Consider the following 19,408-nt stretch of genomic DNA (forward strand, 5'->3'; position numbering starts at 1 on the left):
CCACCGCGGGGAGGGACCGGGGCTCCCCCGGCCCGGGCCGGTGCCCCCTGCGCTCTCCGTTCAGGGCCTGAATTCCCGAGCCAGATCTGTCCGCGCCTGCACGCGGTGCCCAGGGAAGCGAAAGGACCGCCAGGCTCACCAAGGGATCGGCCGTGGGTGAAAGAACTCGCGCTTAAGTTTCCAAGAGGTTTCTGTTCGCTCGTTGGAAAGTCGCTCTCCCCGCGGATGTGGGTGCGGAGGGTGGCCGGGGGTCTGAGTCCGGAGGGAAGCCGGGTCCTCCAGGTCCCACCGCCGTGCACCCAAGGCTTTCATTCGTTTTCTCATTCTCCTCCTTCCCCCTTCTGCTCTGGTTGGCTTAACTTTTAAAACCAACTACGGCTTCTAGTAATCTTTCACTATGAAGAAAAAAATCCCTCTCTTTCTCCTACATAATAAGCCCCAAAGAGACCTCTGTTTTTCTGTCATTTGGGGATTCAGCCTCTTCGTGCTCTTAATCCCCCAAAACCTAGCGAGGGAGAAAGAGACGGAACGACGAGTGAAATCTTCAAGTCCGTGGCGTGTAAAGGTACCCATAGTTGGAGAGAAGGAAGACCCCACTCGCTTGCTGGTCGCGGCGGCTCTTGGTGCTTAGCGGTTCTGATTTAAAAAAGAGAAGAGAAAAACAGGCCAGGAAAATGATCCTAGTAACGGAGGGAAATGCGGACATTTCTAAAAGTGACGAAAATGAAAACGTCCCCAAGAGTAAGATGCAAGGAGCAGAAATGATTTGTATGAATGCTTTTCGAGTGTTCGGTGGAAGGAAAGTTCCCGGAAGAAACACGAAGGATTTTCCTGTGGTTCTCAAATAAGACTTTGGCTCAGAAGCTTTTTTTTTTTTTCTTCTTCTTCTTCTGACTTTGTAGGACACTGGTTGGCCACGGTTTTCACTGCCTGGATGGGGAGGAAGAGGGATCCAGAATCCTTTTGTGATTAGCCAGTCCCCTTGCAATCAACATCTTTTGGATGTTTTTCCACGGAGGCCTTCTTGAAACCCCTCTTTGCCCAGTTGGGAAAGGCATCATTTGGAGCTTCCTCACTGGAGTCTCAGGGAGTTAAAGGGTGAAAAGGCCTTTATTAGAATGCACTCTCCTAAGCCTTTCTGAATAACATATCAGGCTTATTTCCTGAATAACTTAGTGGTTGGCATCATAATAGTCCTGTCCTCAATTGTGGTTCAGACCAGAGGAGCACAAAATGCGTAGTGCAGGCAGGGGAGCTCACAAAAGGTGCAGTTCTCAAGGGCCTGCCGCCCCGCACGGGGCATTTCAGCACAGGCACCTACAGCAAAGGGAGACTTCCGCTGGGGGCCGGTTAGTCTCATTTTAATATGTAACCGCAAATCTTTCAAGGGTTTTCTCAGTTTGGTAAAACGATTTAATAAACGGGTTCTAAAATATCGGCTTCAGTTTATTTTTTAAGCTTCGAGTGTGTAACATCAAGAAAACTCCAAGCCAGTCTAAGAGACTTTTTCGTTGAAGGATAGGGAAATGAAATAAACTCTCATGGCCAAGTTTTTACCTCGGAAACTCATATGCCTGTAAATCTCTCATTTCAGTACAACAACATCATTCATGTAATTTTCCCCTTTGTAACTCAGTATCCCTCATCTGCTTGGTGTGTAAGTTGTTTTTCCCCCATGCAGTACTTTTTTTGGCAGTTCATTTTTATATGAAGCTACTATAATATTTAGTTTTTTTTAAGATATCAGAGTGGCTCTGGGAATATATTTTAGTTCTGTAAAGGAGAAAAAAGTCTATCTAGGATTTATTTTAAACTGTATATGTATAAGTACATACCTTTGAGTACTTCTTTTATGCATTAGTTTTTTTCCCTTTGATCCCCTAAATCTTTTGAACCACTCTGTAGAAGAAAGATCAGAATTAAAATAAAGGGAAATAGCCATAGTAAGGATATTTTATGTCTCTATATCACTGACACTGAGAACTAGAATACGTCCTCCAGATGTACATAGGAATATTTCATCTTGCCAGTGTAACATTGAAAGGACTAAATAGAATATCTTCTTTGTCCCCAAAAGGCAGTGAGTCAGAATGTGCTATTCAGACTTCCCCCTCCCCCTACTTCCTATGTTTCTTTCTTCCATATTTATTCAGCATTCTGTGCTTTGCTTTGTCAGAATGTACATCTCTATGTATAAAGTGTGAAAGACAAGTGGTTTCTCATAGGGGTTACATAGAAAAACAGCACACATATAGACCATCATAACTTTAAAGGAAGATACATCCCCAAATTACTGTATATAGTGAGGTTGCTAAATTTTTAATTTTTCACCCTTAGAAATATTCAGTGCTTCTGAAACATTACAGCTTTTCCATTAAACTGAATTAATATTTATTTTCTAGAACATTAGTGTATAATTTAAATTGGCTTTAGTGTTGCTATTTAAACAGGCTTATTTCACTTTCCTTGAGTCACTGTAATAATTAGCAGGCACGATTGCTAGAAAATGAAAAGGAAATCATGCTGGTGGCTGGGTTTTGGGCAGGTTAGCTTGCATCTATTTGAACACCAAGGTCATTCTGGTTATTGTAAGAAACAGGGATTTTTGGGGTCACCAGATGAATCTTAAAAAATGAGTATCTGAGAGTGTTTAACACTTTAGGGAGGAAAAGCTTAGCACTACATAATAGGCATTTCTGATTTGTGGAAGAAAATTGAAAAATAGGCATGTCTGCAAATACCATGCACAAAAATACTATTCCCCAAATAATAATTTGTCGGTGAAATAGAAAAATAATTATGAGAATGAGTTGAATTGCTTTGTGTATCATCTGCGAAATATGTTTTACACAGATAATATGTCTAATAAGGACACATATTTAAAGTCAGATTTTTTTTTCCTCCAGCAAATAGCTGCACTGCAGGTCTCTCTCAAGCAGTCAACTAGCACCACCTTATGGATGATTTGGAAAAATGACTGCTTTCCTAAAATGTAGTACACTGACTCAAAATAATAGTAATCATGATGGGGCTGGCAATATCAATAACAATCATAACACTTTTTCCTCCTCTTCTTTTTCAGGCATCAGATGCCAGCTCTGAAAAACTCTTCAACACTGTGATTGTAAACAAAGGTAAGACTCCTTAATTCTTTTGAGTAGTGCTTTTTAATAGTATTAGTCTTACTGTCATTGCCTAGGAAGAAACAACAACCCCCCCACCCCGCGCCAAAAAAATGGTCTTTTTTCTTTTCATTCTGGAGCTACTGTTTATATTCTCTGCTTTTTCGTGAGACAGACTCAGAATGCTTTTGTGACACATTTTAAAAGTTTATGTTAAAAGGATATGCCCAAATCCTCATATAAATTAATTTGAGATATCACTACTTGCTATGTGACTTTAATGTAACCTGAGAAGCTATAATAGAAAAGAATGGTTCCCCAAATGCTTTACCTTGTTACTTACCAGCTATGGGCCAGTGGGAGAACTATCAGTAGTCAGTGTGTACTGTAGACTATAATAACAAGTGCGTGTTTAGCATTCACCATGTTACAGCTATAAACCAAGCCATGCTCTGCTGTGGGCTTTCTGTAAAGTTAATAAATGAGCAAGAGGGCAGAATTTAAATATCCACCGTGCCATTAATTTCTTCCAGACCTCCATGTAGAGTAAGAGAGGCTAATGATACAGCAGTACATTAAGGGAAAACTTACCCTAAATCATTGCCAATAAGTTTCTTGGCAGTTTTCATTTGTAGCAGTATTGTTGGAAATAATGAAATTTAGGAAAATCTCCAATTACTGGCTTTGAAAGATGTATAATTTGAATGGTATAAATTATATAAACTGATCTTTCCCTTTCTACTATAGAACCTGATTTAGGGCCTTGCAGGGTAATTGCTAAATAGAGAAGATGCTCTTACCGTGGTAATCTTTTTCTGTGCAACCTCGAGGATACTTGGTAGTACTTGAACTAACTTGGGTCCTCATAATGTGAAACACGACTGCATTTCGTCGCCCTTGAGTTGCCTTGGCGAGCATTTTTGCTAGCTGGTTAGTAAAAGTGCAGTTATTTTGAGCTCCCAGATTATTTTAGAATGTGAACTAACTGCAATTTTAAATAGTACATGATGTTTAGAGTTCCCTAGAAGTGTATGTGTTTATGTGCTTGCTGTTACTCCCGGAATTACTGTTATATTGAATTTTATCTTGTTTTAGTGCATAATAGAGTTCCAGTTTTATATTTCATCATATTTTTTGATGGACTGAAAGTTTATATAAATTTGTTATCCATAATGCTAAAAGCCTAATAAACGAAGATATGTGCAGTTCGTAGCATATAGTGCTTGTGTGTAAAAATGCATAATTGTTTACTGCTCATTTGGAGGACAAGAGGGGATTAGTAGACAGTGGAGTCAACATCTATGTGAGAAGGAAGGCTAACAGGAAGGGAGGTTGAGGAAAGCAGGGCTTCTGTGATTTGGTGACCCTCAGGACCTCTAACCACATGTGACTGTGTCCTTTTTTGCTCATTTGCTATTAAAAAAAAAAAAAAGCTTTGGAGTGTGCTCCAGGACTGGGGTCAGCCTGGAAACAGGCGCTGGCTCTGGGACCTCCATTGGGCCTCCTCTGCCCTGCAGCCTCTTCAGGGTGGATATAGAGTGATGGATGAGGAACCCTTCCCCTCTGCCTCTCCCTCTTTGCCTCTCCCTCCTCTCCAGTTTCCAGTCAACGTTTCCCACATTCTTATTTTTGTTTACTTACAGAGTGTGATTTGTGGCATCTATTTGGTTGTGAATAGTCATCCCCTGACAGGGTGCCTTTCTTCTGAGCTGCTTTTCTGGGGGTGATTTAGTTGCCTTGAAAGGATTAAGGTTTCTTTGTGTACACTAAAATCAACATAGGCTTTTTCTGAGCTTTGCTTGGGAAACCATACACAAATAAGCATTTTAGTTGATGGCAGATTATTCCTTTGCCCCTTATTTCCATCAAAATGGCCTTTCTTTTCTCCTCCAGAGTTTCCCCTTAATGCCTTATGCTAATTCCTGTTGGTAACATGAATGACAAGAGGCAGAATCAGTGCAAATCCAGGTGCTGCAAAGTAGACTGCCTGGTACCCAGTCCCCCTCCCAAAAGAGATTAAGCGGGGCGGGAGGGGAAAGCATCAGGATAGTTTTGTTAAGGGGATTAGTATTCAAACTGTTAAATATCAGGAAAACAACTTCAAAAAAGGATTCATTGTGCAGCAATAATGTCAATAATTGCTTCAAGACAGGTGCAGGGAGTCTTGTTATGTGCTTGTGGTTTTGGGTCTGTTTTCACTCTGGGTAGTGGCAGTGTTTACTGGATGGATGGTTGACAAGGCCTTCAAGGAACTGTCAGCTTCACACACATCAAGCTCAAGTTCTCCTGCAAAGCAGCCCGCCTGCCTGAAAGTCAGGTCTGTCTTTGTCCAGTGTCTTTAGCCAAGAGCAATAAAGAGCATTGCAAAAAGGCAAATTTACACCAGGTAACAAACACTGCTGGGCAATTCTTCAAAGCCTCAGCTTATTGACCAGTGTAACAAGAGTGTGAGGGAGCTGACACGTGTATCCCTTCACCTCCAGATGTTTAAAGCTGCCTGTCACCTCTCTCAGGAGCCTGACAGTATCGGGGCCTCAGAGAAGCGTGGCTTTAAGCTGCTGGTGAGATTATGCTGCTGAGCCTGGTGGTGGCAGATTCGGTCCATAAAATTTCACCATGGGAGGGCAGTGCTAATCTCACAGGCTGATTGTGGTGAGGGCTTCGGGGCAGCTTTGATGTTGGTCTGCACAGTGTGGCCATGGAGCTGCAGGCCAAAGCAGCAGGAGCCGTGGCTCAGTCCCATCAGTCTGCTCGTGAGCTCGAACAAGTCATTTAGCTTCTGTAGGTCAGAATGTTTAATCGTAACAAAACCTAGTCCTGGGCCAACATCTCTGGTGGGGATAAAACAATTAACTGCCAAAGGGCAGGGGTTGAAGCAGAGTAGGTACAATGAATATGTTTTCTATAATTTACTTATTGATTTTATTTCAGCTCTCCCTATACTTTAAAGTCCATCTGATTTAATGGAGAACTAGTTAGATCATCCTGCTTAGGTGTTCTGAAATGTTGATTGCTTCTGGTGCCTTTTATTTCCTATTTTAAAACAACTTTGATTAAACAGCTAGTGCTTGCACACAGTTGGACACGTGCCATGCCCAGTGAGAACTGGGTATTTCCAAAGAGGAATGGAGATGAGCGTCCAAATTGCAGGGATTAGTATTGTAGACATAAAAAAATAGTTTAGCTTTAATCAAGGTCATGGTTGCCTTATTTAATCTTTATGTGTTTAAATGTTTACAGGATGTTCATGTGAGTTTTATGAATCCTTCTGTCTTTGTGACTCAACCATCTGCCAAAGAAAAAATTAATTTTCCCACTGAGACAGAAGCAGAGAGAGAAAGAGAAAAAGACTGACTAACTTATTGTCCCTGTTTAGTTGGTTATACTGCTGTAAGAGCAACAGGGCCTGTACTCCCAATTCCGGAGTGTTTTTCTTCAAAAGGAATTTTCCAATCAGTTTAGTGTGGCCAGAATTCATAGCCATGTCTTAGCTTCTCTAGATCCCCTTGGTCATCTCAGTACTTCAACATGTAGACAGAAGTGCAGAAAACAAGTGTTTCATTGCTCCACACAATTATCCTGCCAAGATAATTAATCTCTTTCCAAGCTCTTAGACTGCTCCAGAGCACAGCTACTTGTGGAGGAAGGAAAAGGGAAGGTCCATGTGGAGAACAAGGGTCAGGTGTTAGTACCAGCCTTGATTAGAAGTCCATGGTCAAGGCTAGGGGAAGAGAAAATGCCTGGAATGTTGTCCCTTCTTGCCTCAGAGCCCTGTTAGGATTGATCCTGCAACCAAGGCAGAGTTCAGATAGAAGGTGCAAGTGGCCAAAGGTGTATTTTACTGGCTGGCTGACTTTCCCACCCCTCTTTCCTTCACCTTTGTCTTACATTGCAGAGTTGGACCCCCCTGGGCTGGTGGAGAGCTCTGTCTAGCTGATAGGCATCTCTGAGGGGCTGGGCTGGGGCATAATCCAGGTAGGAAGAAGCCTCTGATTTCTTCTCCCTCCTGCTGTCAACACCCAGTGTTTCCTAAAATGGGAAGGAGGATCCCCCCTACTCCTGCAGGACTCCACTTTACCCCCATTGTATCAGCCCTGGGGAGTCCTAGTGGACACTCGGTCCCCATGATGAGCACCTCATGGAATGCTCAGCTGCCTAGAGTTCACTCACATGCCTACTTCTGGAACACACTTGGCCCCTTCTTGCAGTTGACTTTCTTGAGGATTTCGGGGTGGGAAACAGATGGGGTTGGAACCTATGGGTTGGTGGGTCCTTTGGGTGCTAGGATTTTATTAGCTTTGTAGGAAGAGGGCCTGACTAAAAATTGCCAGAGATCTGAGGAGAGGAGATGAGAAACAGGTTATGTAAAGATATTGCTGGTTTAGTAACTAGATGCCTCATAAATTCTCTACTGGCAACAGTATCACCTCTTTTGTTAGATTTAGACATGAGGGACTCCCTTGGTTTGGTGACAGAGAAGTTGAGAGTAATTTTGGCATTACCAAGAACACAATTGGATTTTGAGAAGTCTTTCCCCTAAAATAATTCCATGTAGGGAAATAATGCAGCTGACTGTGGGGTAGCTTTCTTTAAAAAAACAAAATAAAAACTGGTTTACACTTTAAAATCCCTTTAAGATGAACATATGGAGATCATTTTAACATTGTTCTTTGTAGCTTTTTGGGCTTAGTAGGGAGGACATGATGTGAAACACGTTTCCAGTGTGACAAGAATAAAATGAGCCACTGTCAGCCTCTCAAGATTAGTAGTGTTTTTGTCATACCTTAAATCTCAGATACGGGGAAATTGGCGTATTCTATAATTTTTTCTCTCTGGGCTTTTTTTTTTTTTTTTTGGTACTATTTCAGAGCATTTTCTTGGATTTTTTAGGAGAGCTATGTGATGTGTGAATTAAATAGTATTGAAGGGTAATTGGTGCTTCATGGGAGACAAAGGAATTATGAGTAGTTCAGTTCCTCCTCCCATCCCATACTGCAAATAGCATGCAATCAGCTCCTTTTGTTATGGAAATTGACCTTCCTATAGAAGCAACTCTCATGTACAGAATCTGTTGTATAGAATTATTCCTTGAGAATTCTTGAAAACAGATGTCTTGTGCTGTTAGTGTGAAGCCACCAAGAAGGGCCTAAAAATATTTCATGTAGTAACAAAGTGTTTCCCTCTGGATGTGTTTTTCCAGTGTCTGTCTACTACCTGGTATTTTGCTGAACTTGTGGATGTGTGTGGTGGGGAAGTCCTGGTTAAACACTGAATCCCATCACTGGAGCAGAGAAGGGGTGGACCAGACTCTGAGCACTGGGAAGGATCTCAGCGGTGTCTTGAGATTGAACTTCGACAACGCTGCCACTTCCCACAGAAAAGGCAGAAGGCAGGGTCCCCAGATCTCGAGTGCCCCAGATCTCGTGCTTGGCTGGAAGCAGATTACAGCGTGACAGATGGTTTTACTCAGTGTTCAGACACTACTCTGTTTCCTTCAGAGCCCAGCAGAAAGCCCTTTTTTGCTTACTTTACTGGAGGATTACTGCATCCTTGGAAAGAATTTTCTCTGTATTTAGCAGTATTGGCATAAAAGCTTGAATGTTCCCCAGCCTCCCCTTAATACATTTATACGTAGTGTTTCATGTGGCCAGTGGTATAGCACTTGGTTGTCTTAGAGAGTAATACACGCCCACAATAGACATTTGTAATTTTTAAAGAAAAACCATCAACTCCTCCTGAAGAGCTTTCATGAGAACAGTTAAAGGACAAAGGGCCTCCTCAGTGGTGACTCTGTCAAGTCCACGGGTGAGGCCCAGATGTGGTTTCTTGCATGGAGCCAGCCTGTGGCTATGCCATGGCCTCTGGAGTATTTCTAGTTTCTGACAACTGCAGAAAAATGTTGTTTTCTCTGAAAATGTATGTTTATTTAACTAGGTTTCTTTTTGCTTCACAATCTGGATTCCATTCAGTCAGTTACCACTCCAATTAACTAACAATTATTTAACATTAACAGTAATTACAGACGCCAGTTAAGCGCCTACAGATGTCAACTGTTAGCTTTGTACCTAATCACTCAATGAAATGGAGAAAGTTCAACAAACATCAATTAGCCAAGCAATTAGTATGAGTTAGGAAAGAGCATGTTATCTATGTGTGAGCTGATTCAATTTATTTTATTTTGGCAGTAAAACACACACAGGCAAGCGGCAATAAGTTCCTTGGATAAGATAAAATCCTATTGTTTTGCAGCTTACATAAGAATTCTTTCCTTTCCCGTGCTTAAGTCAAATACCCTCTTGCCTGGAATTTATATAACAAACAAAATTTGTCTCAATTACTTAGAAAGCCAGGCAGTACGCAATCTCAGGAAGCAACTTCGGTGAATTGTGAATCTCGCGAATAGACTGTATAAGGACGTGCCAGAAAACTTCAGTGGAGAAAATGATTTGATTCCCACTTGAGTAATCTGCTCTATGCATTTTGGGTTTTTCCCAGTTTATTCCTGAACCTATGGTGGAGCCTGTGCAACAGTGGTTTTATTAATTTCATGGTGCCTGAACTTTTGCTCAGCTGTCTTTTATTTAGCCTGGAGCTAACATCAAAGCATTTCTACCTATTTGCCCAATCTATGCTTTAAAAAGTAGAAATCGCTCTCTATTGCAGAGAATTCAATCCATGAATCCACCAGGTTGATTCTGGGGCAAAACTCACCTTTTCTGCTACTCCCCCTTTGTCCCTGTCCAACATCTGGCCCCTCCTACCCCCGCAGACTGACTTTGGATTGGTTGTTTTGCTAGAATGTACTAGAAGACTGTATCCTCACGCCTGATACAAGAATGGTCCATACATTGGTATTTGGAGATTCATTTACCTCTTAGAGGAAAGCTGGTCATAGGAGCTGTGCCGGTGATTCTCCTCCTAGAAATGATTTTTTATCACCCCTGAAGCCTGTTAATAGTGGAAAAAGCCGGTCCCTGTGGAGTGCTCTGGCAGGTCTCTGTGGGTCTTCTGTGCAGCTCTTTCCACTTGCACAAGCCTCATCAGGACTTGAACCCAAGCGATGGAATATAAATATGCTGCCACTGGTATGGTTTAGGGTGAAGACCCAGTGTCCTGGGGGCTTTTCTGTTGAAACCATTTAGTGGTATACAGCAGTACACCAGGACATGTGGGTTCTTGAGAGAAGTTTTGGCTCTTCTACATCAATTAATAGGGTGTCCGTTGGTCTGCTTTCGTATATTTTGCTGAGTGACAAAACAGCTCAGTGTGTTATAACCGTGAAAGTCTCAGGTGTCAGCTGTGGATCTGCTGATGCTTTCCCTGTCTTTACTCTGGGGACTCAGGCTAAAGGAGCAGGTTCGTCCATCCTGAGAGAGGGGCAAGAACAAGCAGATCTGCAGAAGACCTCTTCCAGTTTCGGCTTGAATGTGGTGTGTGGCACTTCCAGCCATCTCATTGGCTGGAGCAAGTCATTTGACCGAAGCTGCCATCAATGGAAGGGAAGGAAACTCCTCCCACAGAAACAGTGCTGTGGAAGAGGGATCCTCACCTTAGCACCCCGGGAAGAAAGGGAAAGTAAACTCTGAACAAAAGAGACTGTCTGTCTCCCAGTCTTGGGTGCATTCCTAGAAGTCACTTCCCACTGTGTTAATGCAAACAGATGTGAGTGGTTTGCATAGCCATGGTGATACAATCAGTAGACTTTTCTGTTAGAGACCTGTTACACCCACAGCCATTTGCTCAGTCCCTATGAAGTTAGATCAGTTAAGTCCTCAAGAAATTAATTGCTTCCTTATTCTTTACCTGGTTTAGCTTATTGCTGGCTTTGAGAAACTAATGGAAAAGCTGCTTTTGAATGCAGAAATGACTTCCTGTATCTACAGAGAATAATTTTTGGCCTGATCGCAGGTTTAGGCCCCATGTAGTTACTTTGAGGAAGCACACAGGGGTTCCATCACTGAGGAACCATGTAATGCTCTCTCTGAGTGTGGGCCTTGGATTTCAGATTTACACGGGTACGGACTTGAATCTTGGCTCCATCACCTACTGCCTATGGAACTTGGGGCTATGCACATCAGCACCAGTTGTTTCCTTCTGTAAAATGGGAATAATCAAACCTCTCTCACAGAGTTGCTATGAAAAACAAGTAATTATATATAAAGTGCACTGCCTTGCACTTTATTTTGATCAAATCATACACAGAGCTGAGTGTTTTACATATGTTATGCCATCTAATCTTCACAGCAACTCCTGTTTCGAAAATAATTTAGAAATTGCGTCTGTATAGATGAGGAAACTGAAGTGCATAAGAATGCCTATCATTTATTGAGGACTTGTTTTTTGCCAGGTATTTCTCAAGGCAATTTATATGCAATTCACTCATTTTTCAAATCAGGAAACTGAGGTTCAGAAAGTTTAACTTGCCCCAGCTATTTAGTGGAAGAACTAGTTCCAGCTAACCCCAAGGCATGCACTCATAATGGCCATACTAAGCTTGGCCCTGGAGGATGTAGCATAGAATAAGATGGGAAAGTGTCTTAGTTACTTTTCTCTCATTGCTGAGACAAAATACCTGACGCCCAAAGTTAAAGGGGGAAAGGTTTATTTGGCTTACAGTTTGAAGCGGCTCAGTCCATAATCAGCTCGCTCCAAGGCCGGGTGGCAGAGAGGCACAGATCATTGTGGCAGAAGACAGCAAAAGTAAGTGAGGGGTGCCCAATTTAGTCTTTCTGCACCTTTTATCTTACTCGGACTACGTAGGGTAGGTAGCACTCACACCCTTAATCCTAGTGCCCTTGAGCCTACTTGTACCATGAAATAATTCTAGAAGAAGCCCCACCTATGATTGCATGAGGCTTTGGTGGACATCTAGAAACAAACCCATACAGAAGAGAACACAAAACCAGATGGCAGTGACTGGGATTTGGGAAACCATGGGCTATGGGAAGACCCTGGAAGAGAACTCCAGACAGATGAAGGTCTTCCTCCAGCTTTTCTCCCCACATCTTCCCAAGACAGTTTATGTTCTCTGCAGGCTGGTAGGGGCTTTGCCTTGTTGATGAACGTTCTCATCAGGACTTTCAGGATGTCTTCTGTTGTCTTATCAGATGTGACCCAAACCGTCCTGCCAATATGTCCCAGCAGGGCACTTCCTGTTTCCTCTCCCTCTCAGCAGACAGTGTTTCTTCAGGCTGCTCCTCTCCCTGCCCATGGCTGTGCCTATCAGTAAACTGACCTTTATTTTTCAGAGGATTTCCTAAGTAATGAGTTGGGATTTTCAAGCAGGGGCATTTCCCTAGCAACGGACGACATAAACATGGGACCCAAATCTGCACAGGGCAGGCGCTGCTGTTCATAGAGAGCGGTGTTTTACCAGCGCTCAAGTCAGCTTCTCTGACCCTCGTAAACCTCCTCTTAGAAAGAGGACGTTGAGAGCACATCATTGCCTTTCTAAGAGTCCTTCTGAAGAGGGAAATGTCTCAAGTGTGCCGGTGTGCTGATGTGGGAGGCGGTTATATTTGGATGCCTTTAAAAGCCACTTGGAAAACATTTTCTCCCTCTTATCTATCACCTTTCACATCTCTCTGCAGAGTAACACTAAAACCTAATTTTAGCCAAGATGACATCATTTTCTCATTATCAGTTTATCACCAGGAAAGGGTTTCTATAGTAAAGCTCCACTCCCTGACAGCCCCACTCCTGCTGGGCCTCCTCTCAGGGCTTCTTTATCTTTAAACCTCTTCCAAAAGCTTTGGTTCACCAAGGAGTCTTCTTTAGAATCACAGCGTGTGAGCTGATAAGTAACTGTCCACTGTGGTTGTTCCCTGAATTTCTTGAGTTGGCGTCTAGAAGCTATATTGATATTAATTATTTTGTTAAACAGTTATTGAGCACTGACCACATAAGGCGGCTTTGGAGATACAACAGCATATGACCAGAGTAGTAAGAATTTAAACATGTACTATGATATTGAGAGAAACTTTATTATCATCATCATTATTATTACTAGTAGTAGTTATAGTGGGGATTAAGCCATTATTATTATATTATTGGTGGTGGTGGTGGTGGTGGTGGTACTGGGGATTGAGCCCAAGGCCTTCACATTGAGACACATTCCCAGTTAATTTTTTCATTTTTTATTTTGAGACAGAGTCTCACTATGTCACTGAATTAATTGCCGAGGCTGGGTTTAAACTTGAGATCCTCCTGCCTGAGCCTCTCAGACTGCTGGGATTACAGGCATGTGCCACCACACCTGGCTCAAAGAAAATTCTTAAGTGATATAATGTCAAAGGAGACAGTTACTAATTAAAAATAGCCTTAAAACTTTTGTAGAGGAAAAGCTGATCTAAGATAGAACTCTTTAAGAGTCAGCCGCCTAGAAACAGAGCAGCCCTCAGTAGAGAGCAGAGTATGTTACCCAGAGCTTGCCTCCTTGTGCTCAGTCTTAGACTAAAGCCTACCCCTCTGAATTTTCCATTTAAAAAGCGAGATTTTAGGGACCATTATAAAGGTTTGTATAGAGCCTCTTTTTGTGTTTCTTCAGTTAGATTTCATTGCTTAAACTTGCCAGGTTGGAACATTATAGGAAGCCAATGGCAGAGAAAACTCAGGCTCAGCCGTACCTGGCTTCCTTTTGCGGGGGAGGGGTGCTTCTTGCTTCTTGTTTCCTTGAGCATTGGAACATCTGACTTGGTTTTCTAGTAGCTAAAAAAGTATGGGGGATGCTGGGTCACCCCTCCCCCATGTCTCAAGGCCGGTTTGTGGTCTAGACTAGGAATGGTGAAGGTTTTGGACAGGGAGTGCCAAACTGTAACTCCAAACCCCTTTATTTATCACAAAGTCTCAACACTGCGATTAAACCTGAATACTAAGGTTTTAGTTAAGGAAAAAAAAAAAAACAAACTTATACACTAACATCTTTTGTCTTGAAAGAAAAAAACCATAACTCGTATGCCATAGGTTCACCACCACTCCTAGGCCCTCTGAAGCTCCCGCCCACCCTAGGGCACCCACTTTCCCTGAGAGCAGTGAATGAGATTGGGAATGATTGCATTTCAAAGGAGCCAAGCAGCAAGCAGACCTCACTCCAGAACCTGTGAAAATTCCTGAGCAAGACTTCTCCTCTCTCCTCTCTGTGAGAAAGACCTCAGACATAAGAGGAAGTCAACTGAGCTATAGTAGTGGGGGGGGCAAGAGAAAGAGAGAGGGGAGGGGAGGGCAGGGGAGGGGAGTAGAGCAGAGAGGAAGGGAGAGAGAGAGAGCACACAAGCGCAGCTACAACTCAAACACCAGCTGTTAGCTATTAATCTTCAGACTAAGAATAACAATGCAGCCTTCCTTCTTCACTGTCCATGCCTTGGGTGGTGTTTTATCTGCTTACTCAATGTTTATGAAACCCTTGTGTATATAAAGGTACTCATTTAGGTGCAGGCTTCCTTTGAACTTGACTTCACAAGTGGAATGAGGGTCCTCACTGACCGTTTTCTAGGCAAGGGTTGCTGCAGGTTCCATGAGGTGGGGTCGGACTGCAGCCTAAGAGTTTACTGAGTACCCATGAGTCTGTCAGATGCCTCATGTAACTACGGCGTTAAAGTGAGGCTTGGAAGGACCGCTCTAGCTCATGTCACCACCTCCCAGCAGTCTTCAGCTGCCAGCCCAAGCTCATACACGGAGCCATTCCTCGAGCGGATCCTTCGAAAGTTAATCTAGATCTTCTCCACTGAGCCTTCCTTCTGCTCTTTCTTCTTTTGGTGGAAGGTGAGGGTACTGCATTGGAAGTTTGTTGGATTTTAGTTTTATCCACACTGTTCGGGTATGGGGGAAAAGTTTTAGAGTAACAAAGAAGAAATGTTACTTTGAGCATCTTGATGTTCCCCAGCAGCTGGTAACTACAGTTAGGAAATGTATCTAAGGAGGAGCTGGGTTACCTTTGTCCGTTGCCTTACCTATGGTGTGTGTTTGTGGAAACACCACCTGTCTGGACTGCCTCGCTTTCTGAGATTGAGAACTATGGAAAGGAAGAGCATCACAGATGAGACAGTGAGGGCCTTAGAAAAGAAAGTCCTGGGTTAGGAGTCAGGGGACTGCCACCATGTGCACTGGTAGAATAGTGGTTTTGTCTTTTCCAGTTGGCTATGAGGTCATATTATCCTGTACTGTGGTCTCTTCCCAAGATGTTTGACGTCAAATAAATTTGATTTGTCAAGTGGGAAGGAGAAACTTCCACCAAGACAGACAGCTTGGGGATGACTGCTAGAGACGATGGCTGTCCCCCTCACCCTGGCCCGGCTTCCCTTATAGAACTGCTCTTGGACCAAATGGCCCAGCACCCCTCTTTGGCCACAGACTCAGCCTCACCCCCAGAGCACACCTTCTGGTCAGGGCTGGCTGATGCTTCGCTCCAGCCTTCCTTCCTTCTCAGGGCCTCTGAGTGGAGAAGAGTTCTCACACGTCTTTCTCCTGTGTGAGCTCCCAGATGAACTTGAAAACTGCCTACTCTAAGGAGTTTTTTGGCATTTTAGAAGTTAAGGCCGACTTTCTGAGCCTTCTCAGCATCTTGCCAGGTATCTTATCTTATTCAAATATCCTAATTGCTACTCAGGCTCCTCCAGTGCACATCATTCCAGCACCTAACTGACAAAATAGACCTTCACCTGAGGGCCTCATTATGCTTTCTGCCTGTGCATCAGGCCAAAAATACCTCCCCAATACCTGCTCAACATCCTGGGCTTCCAAGTGACAAACAAATAATTGGGCGAAACAAACCCTGGGCAACGAGCAGCTGCCATCGGTGTCGGAGCACAGAAGAGTCCACGGCAATAACAGTCACAGGGCTGCCTGGTTCATGTCAGAGCAGATCTTTGAACAGCAGGTTGTGCTGACACCAGAGAATGACAGCTTCGGAAATGGCATGCTAGTTACTGCTGCAAGTGAGGCCTCTCATGTAGAGCGTGACAAGCGGCTGTCATTTCCATACAGGTGAACAGCTGACACCGTGGAGTAGGGAGGGTAGGGGGCAGGCAGGGGACTGGGTTTGAGGGCAGGTGGGGCTCAACTGTGGAGAAGGGTCCTAAGCGCCGGTGACCATTTGCATTTGTGACCAAAACTGGTCGTAAGACGTACACGCTCACATATGCTTTCCCCAGGTTTTCTCTGTTAATCCTTTAGAGCTCATTTGAGAAAGAGCTGCAGAAATACCGCCCAGCGTGCTTAAAGAATGTTTGCAAACCCTCCCTCTCTAGATGTTTTGTGAGCTTCCAGGCCCTGCACTTAATCCTGTAGAACCAGAGCAAGACAGAGTTTTTGCTGATGAGGAACCCGCCATTAAAAGGACTGGGGGGTAGGTGGAATTCAGGTGTAGAAATGGGTCTAAATGAGTGGTTTTCTAGCTCCAGCCCTTGGATCAGCAGTATCTGTGCCCCCCGCAGAAGCAGTGAGTGCAGAATCTCAGGGCCCCTCCCCAGGCTTACTGAACTCGAAACTTCAGTGGCAGGGCCCAACAGTCTCTTCTAACAAGCCTTCTGGGTAATTCTGAAGCACACAGCCACCGATGTATGTACAAGAAACAACATTTTGGCAGTGAGGTTTTTGTAAATCACTCTGTGAGATCCCTGTTCCCTTGAACAGCATTTGTTGTTGGGCAGCCTTTTTGTTGTTGTTTTCTCTTAGATATCTGATATGCCTGACCTGGGTAAAGTGACACTGTGCACCTACTCTTAAATACAGTCGTTTTCCTAGCAATGGATTTCCGTTCTTTCCACCCTCTGGGCTATACTAAGCTAAGTGAAGTTTGGAACTACAACCTTTGGCCAGTGTTACACTGAGCTAATTTGCTCAACTGCTTCTCAGAGACAAACTGCTCTCTCTAGTTCCTGTTGGACAGGTGCTGCATCACGGATGCCCGCCTGCCATGTGTGTGAGAGCTTATCACAGCACAGAGCACACGTCCTGAGCAAACGGGCTGTGAGCACACGTAACTGTTTTGTAAACTAAATACTGTGTTCATTCTTTATTATACCGTACTCCCCAAGACTGTAGAATAACGGACAAAAATGTTTTGAATTAGCTTTTCCCTTCCACGTGAAATATTATGAAGTTTTAAGGTAAAATTATGTCTGTTAAATTCAGCCACCACTCCCCCACCCCATGTGACACCCAGAGAAGTTTTGGTGTGGCACCTACACAGTCAAACTTTTTAGGTGTCCTTCAAGGATAGACATCTCGCAAGACTAGCTGTATTGGAGGTAGTGGTCTCAAACTTCAGCCTGCATCAGAATTACCAATTTAGAAGACGTATTAAGACAGACAGCTTGCTGGGTCCCACCCTCAGACACTTCTGATTCACTGGGTCTGCGGGGTGCTCAGAAACTTGGTTTTCTAACAGTTACTCAGGTTTCTAATGTTTCTGATGTCCTACAGCATTCTGGATTTTACCTGTGTTGAAACTTTGCAAGGTTAGTTTGTAGTATTTTTTTGTTTGGTTTGGTGTTTGGCTTTTTGACAGTACTAGGGATTGAACCCAGGGCTTCCTGCATGCTAGGCAAGCACTACCTTCCTAGTCCTTGAAACTTTACAAATGCAAATGCCTTTACTAATAGGGAATGTCTAAATTGAATATCAGCTCTGAGACATGTAAAATATGTCATTACACATACAAAAAAAAATTTCCAAGGGAAAGTGAATTCAATTTTATCATGAATCAGAAGCTTTTCAAAGAATGGAAAATTTCAAGGCTCATTAAACACAATGTAAGAATAAACCCCTCTGTTTGCCCATTTTTCTGGATTTATATTTATCAAGCTTTTGCCTCATTATGTTTGGGTGATAGTAAAGCTACCTTTTTCCCTTTATTTCTAGGGAACTTTTCCCCCCTTTGGTAGTGGAGATTGGATTCAAGGCCTTCATGCTAAGCTACATTCCCAGGCTTTTAAAAAATTTTTATTTTGAGACAGGGTCTCCCCAGGTTGCTATTTACCCAGGCTGTTCTCAAATTTGTGACTCTCCTGCATCAGCCTCCCAGAGTGCTGGTATTATAGATGTGTGCTTCCATGCCTGGCTCCTGTTGAAATATTTTAGAGCATTTCTCCAGTATAGCATCACTGCTGAATACTTTAGTGCACATCTTTTTAAAATATTTTTTCTTAAATAATCATGTATTGCACTAGCAAAATATACTATAATTCCTCGATATCCTCTGATACTTATCCATAATCCTATCCCCCTGATTGTCATATGAGTGTCATTTTATATCTGCTCACTTCAGAATACAAACAAGACATATATTTATATCTTAAATAGAGGGGGTCACCCTCTCCCAAGCCCCTCAGTTCTTTCAAGTCATTGACTTGCTACAGAATCCAGGCCAGCTGCACCATAGACCATCCTACATTCTGGAAGCCCCCATGGGGTCATTTAGTGTGTTCCTCTATCCCTCTCATTGCCTGTGAATGACAGTCAGCCCTAGAGCTTTGATTAGACTTTCCTTTAAGAAACCTTCATAGGCACTGCAGTGAGCTTCATGTCGCTTCACACCCACGGTGCATAGATGTCTGGATTCTAGTGCTGCCCAAATTATGTGGAAAGCTGAGGCTCTACCAACCTCATACCTGCTTTGGGAACCTCTCCATTGGCCTTCCTGTAGTGCTAATGTATTGGTGATGCTTGTCAGATTTAGTATTTCATTAGAGATAGTAAAAGGGAGATTTTTCTACCAGTGCTCCATATTTATTGACTGAAATTCTACTATACAGCAGAGCTTTCCCTCATCAATTAATACTGTAGTTACCCTCAAATATAATGGCAGGGAAGGCAAGACAAATGCTTAATTCTTTTCCTTTTAATTGCAAGCTTTCAAAGAAGCTGACACTCTACCAGATTTTATTAATTATCCTGTATGCTTCTCTGTTTGCATTTTTTTCCACAGATTTTTTTTTTTTTAACTCACTTGATGAGCCTTTCTTACATGGGTTGTATTTTTCAAGGGACAAAATGTCTAAAAATTAGAATGCTTGGAATAACGACACCGAATGAGCTCATACGCACGGTGCCTGTAAATTCAAAGTCCTACTTGTCCTTCACAGCTCTGCTCCAATGCCACATCCTCCGGGAAGCCCTCCCACCTTCCTCTGCATCCTGCCTGCCTGTACTAAGTTGTTGGTGTCCTCTTTCCTCTGAATTCTAGGCCTCCCATCTTCTCCCCTCCTGATGGTGATCAGAAGGGTTCTTTGTACTCAGTAGGAATGTAGTTAATGTTTGTTGAGCCTAAAGGAATTAAAATGTAACAT

The 19,408-nt window shown here is 43.1% G+C and overlaps 1 protein-coding gene across 1 annotated transcript in view; it reads left to right on the top strand.

Moving 5' to 3' along the window:
• The window catches only part of Auts2 (activator of transcription and developmental regulator AUTS2), a 1,133,790-nt gene that overhangs the window by 1,048,213 nt on the left and 66,169 nt on the right, over positions 1-19,408 (top strand). Inside the window, exon 8 of the mRNA XM_010644519.3 lies at positions 3,083-3,134. Coding sequence (XP_010642821.2) covers positions 3,083-3,134 — 52 coding nt within the window. The remainder of the gene's footprint in view (positions 1-3,082; positions 3,135-19,408) is intronic.

Source organism: Fukomys damarensis, unplaced genomic scaffold, assembly GCF_012274545.1.
Source record: "Fukomys damarensis isolate Sample0158 unplaced genomic scaffold, DMR_v1.0_HiC HiC_scaffold_17, whole genome shotgun sequence".
NCBI classification, from domain to species: domain Eukaryota; kingdom Metazoa; phylum Chordata; class Mammalia; order Rodentia; family Bathyergidae; genus Fukomys; species Fukomys damarensis.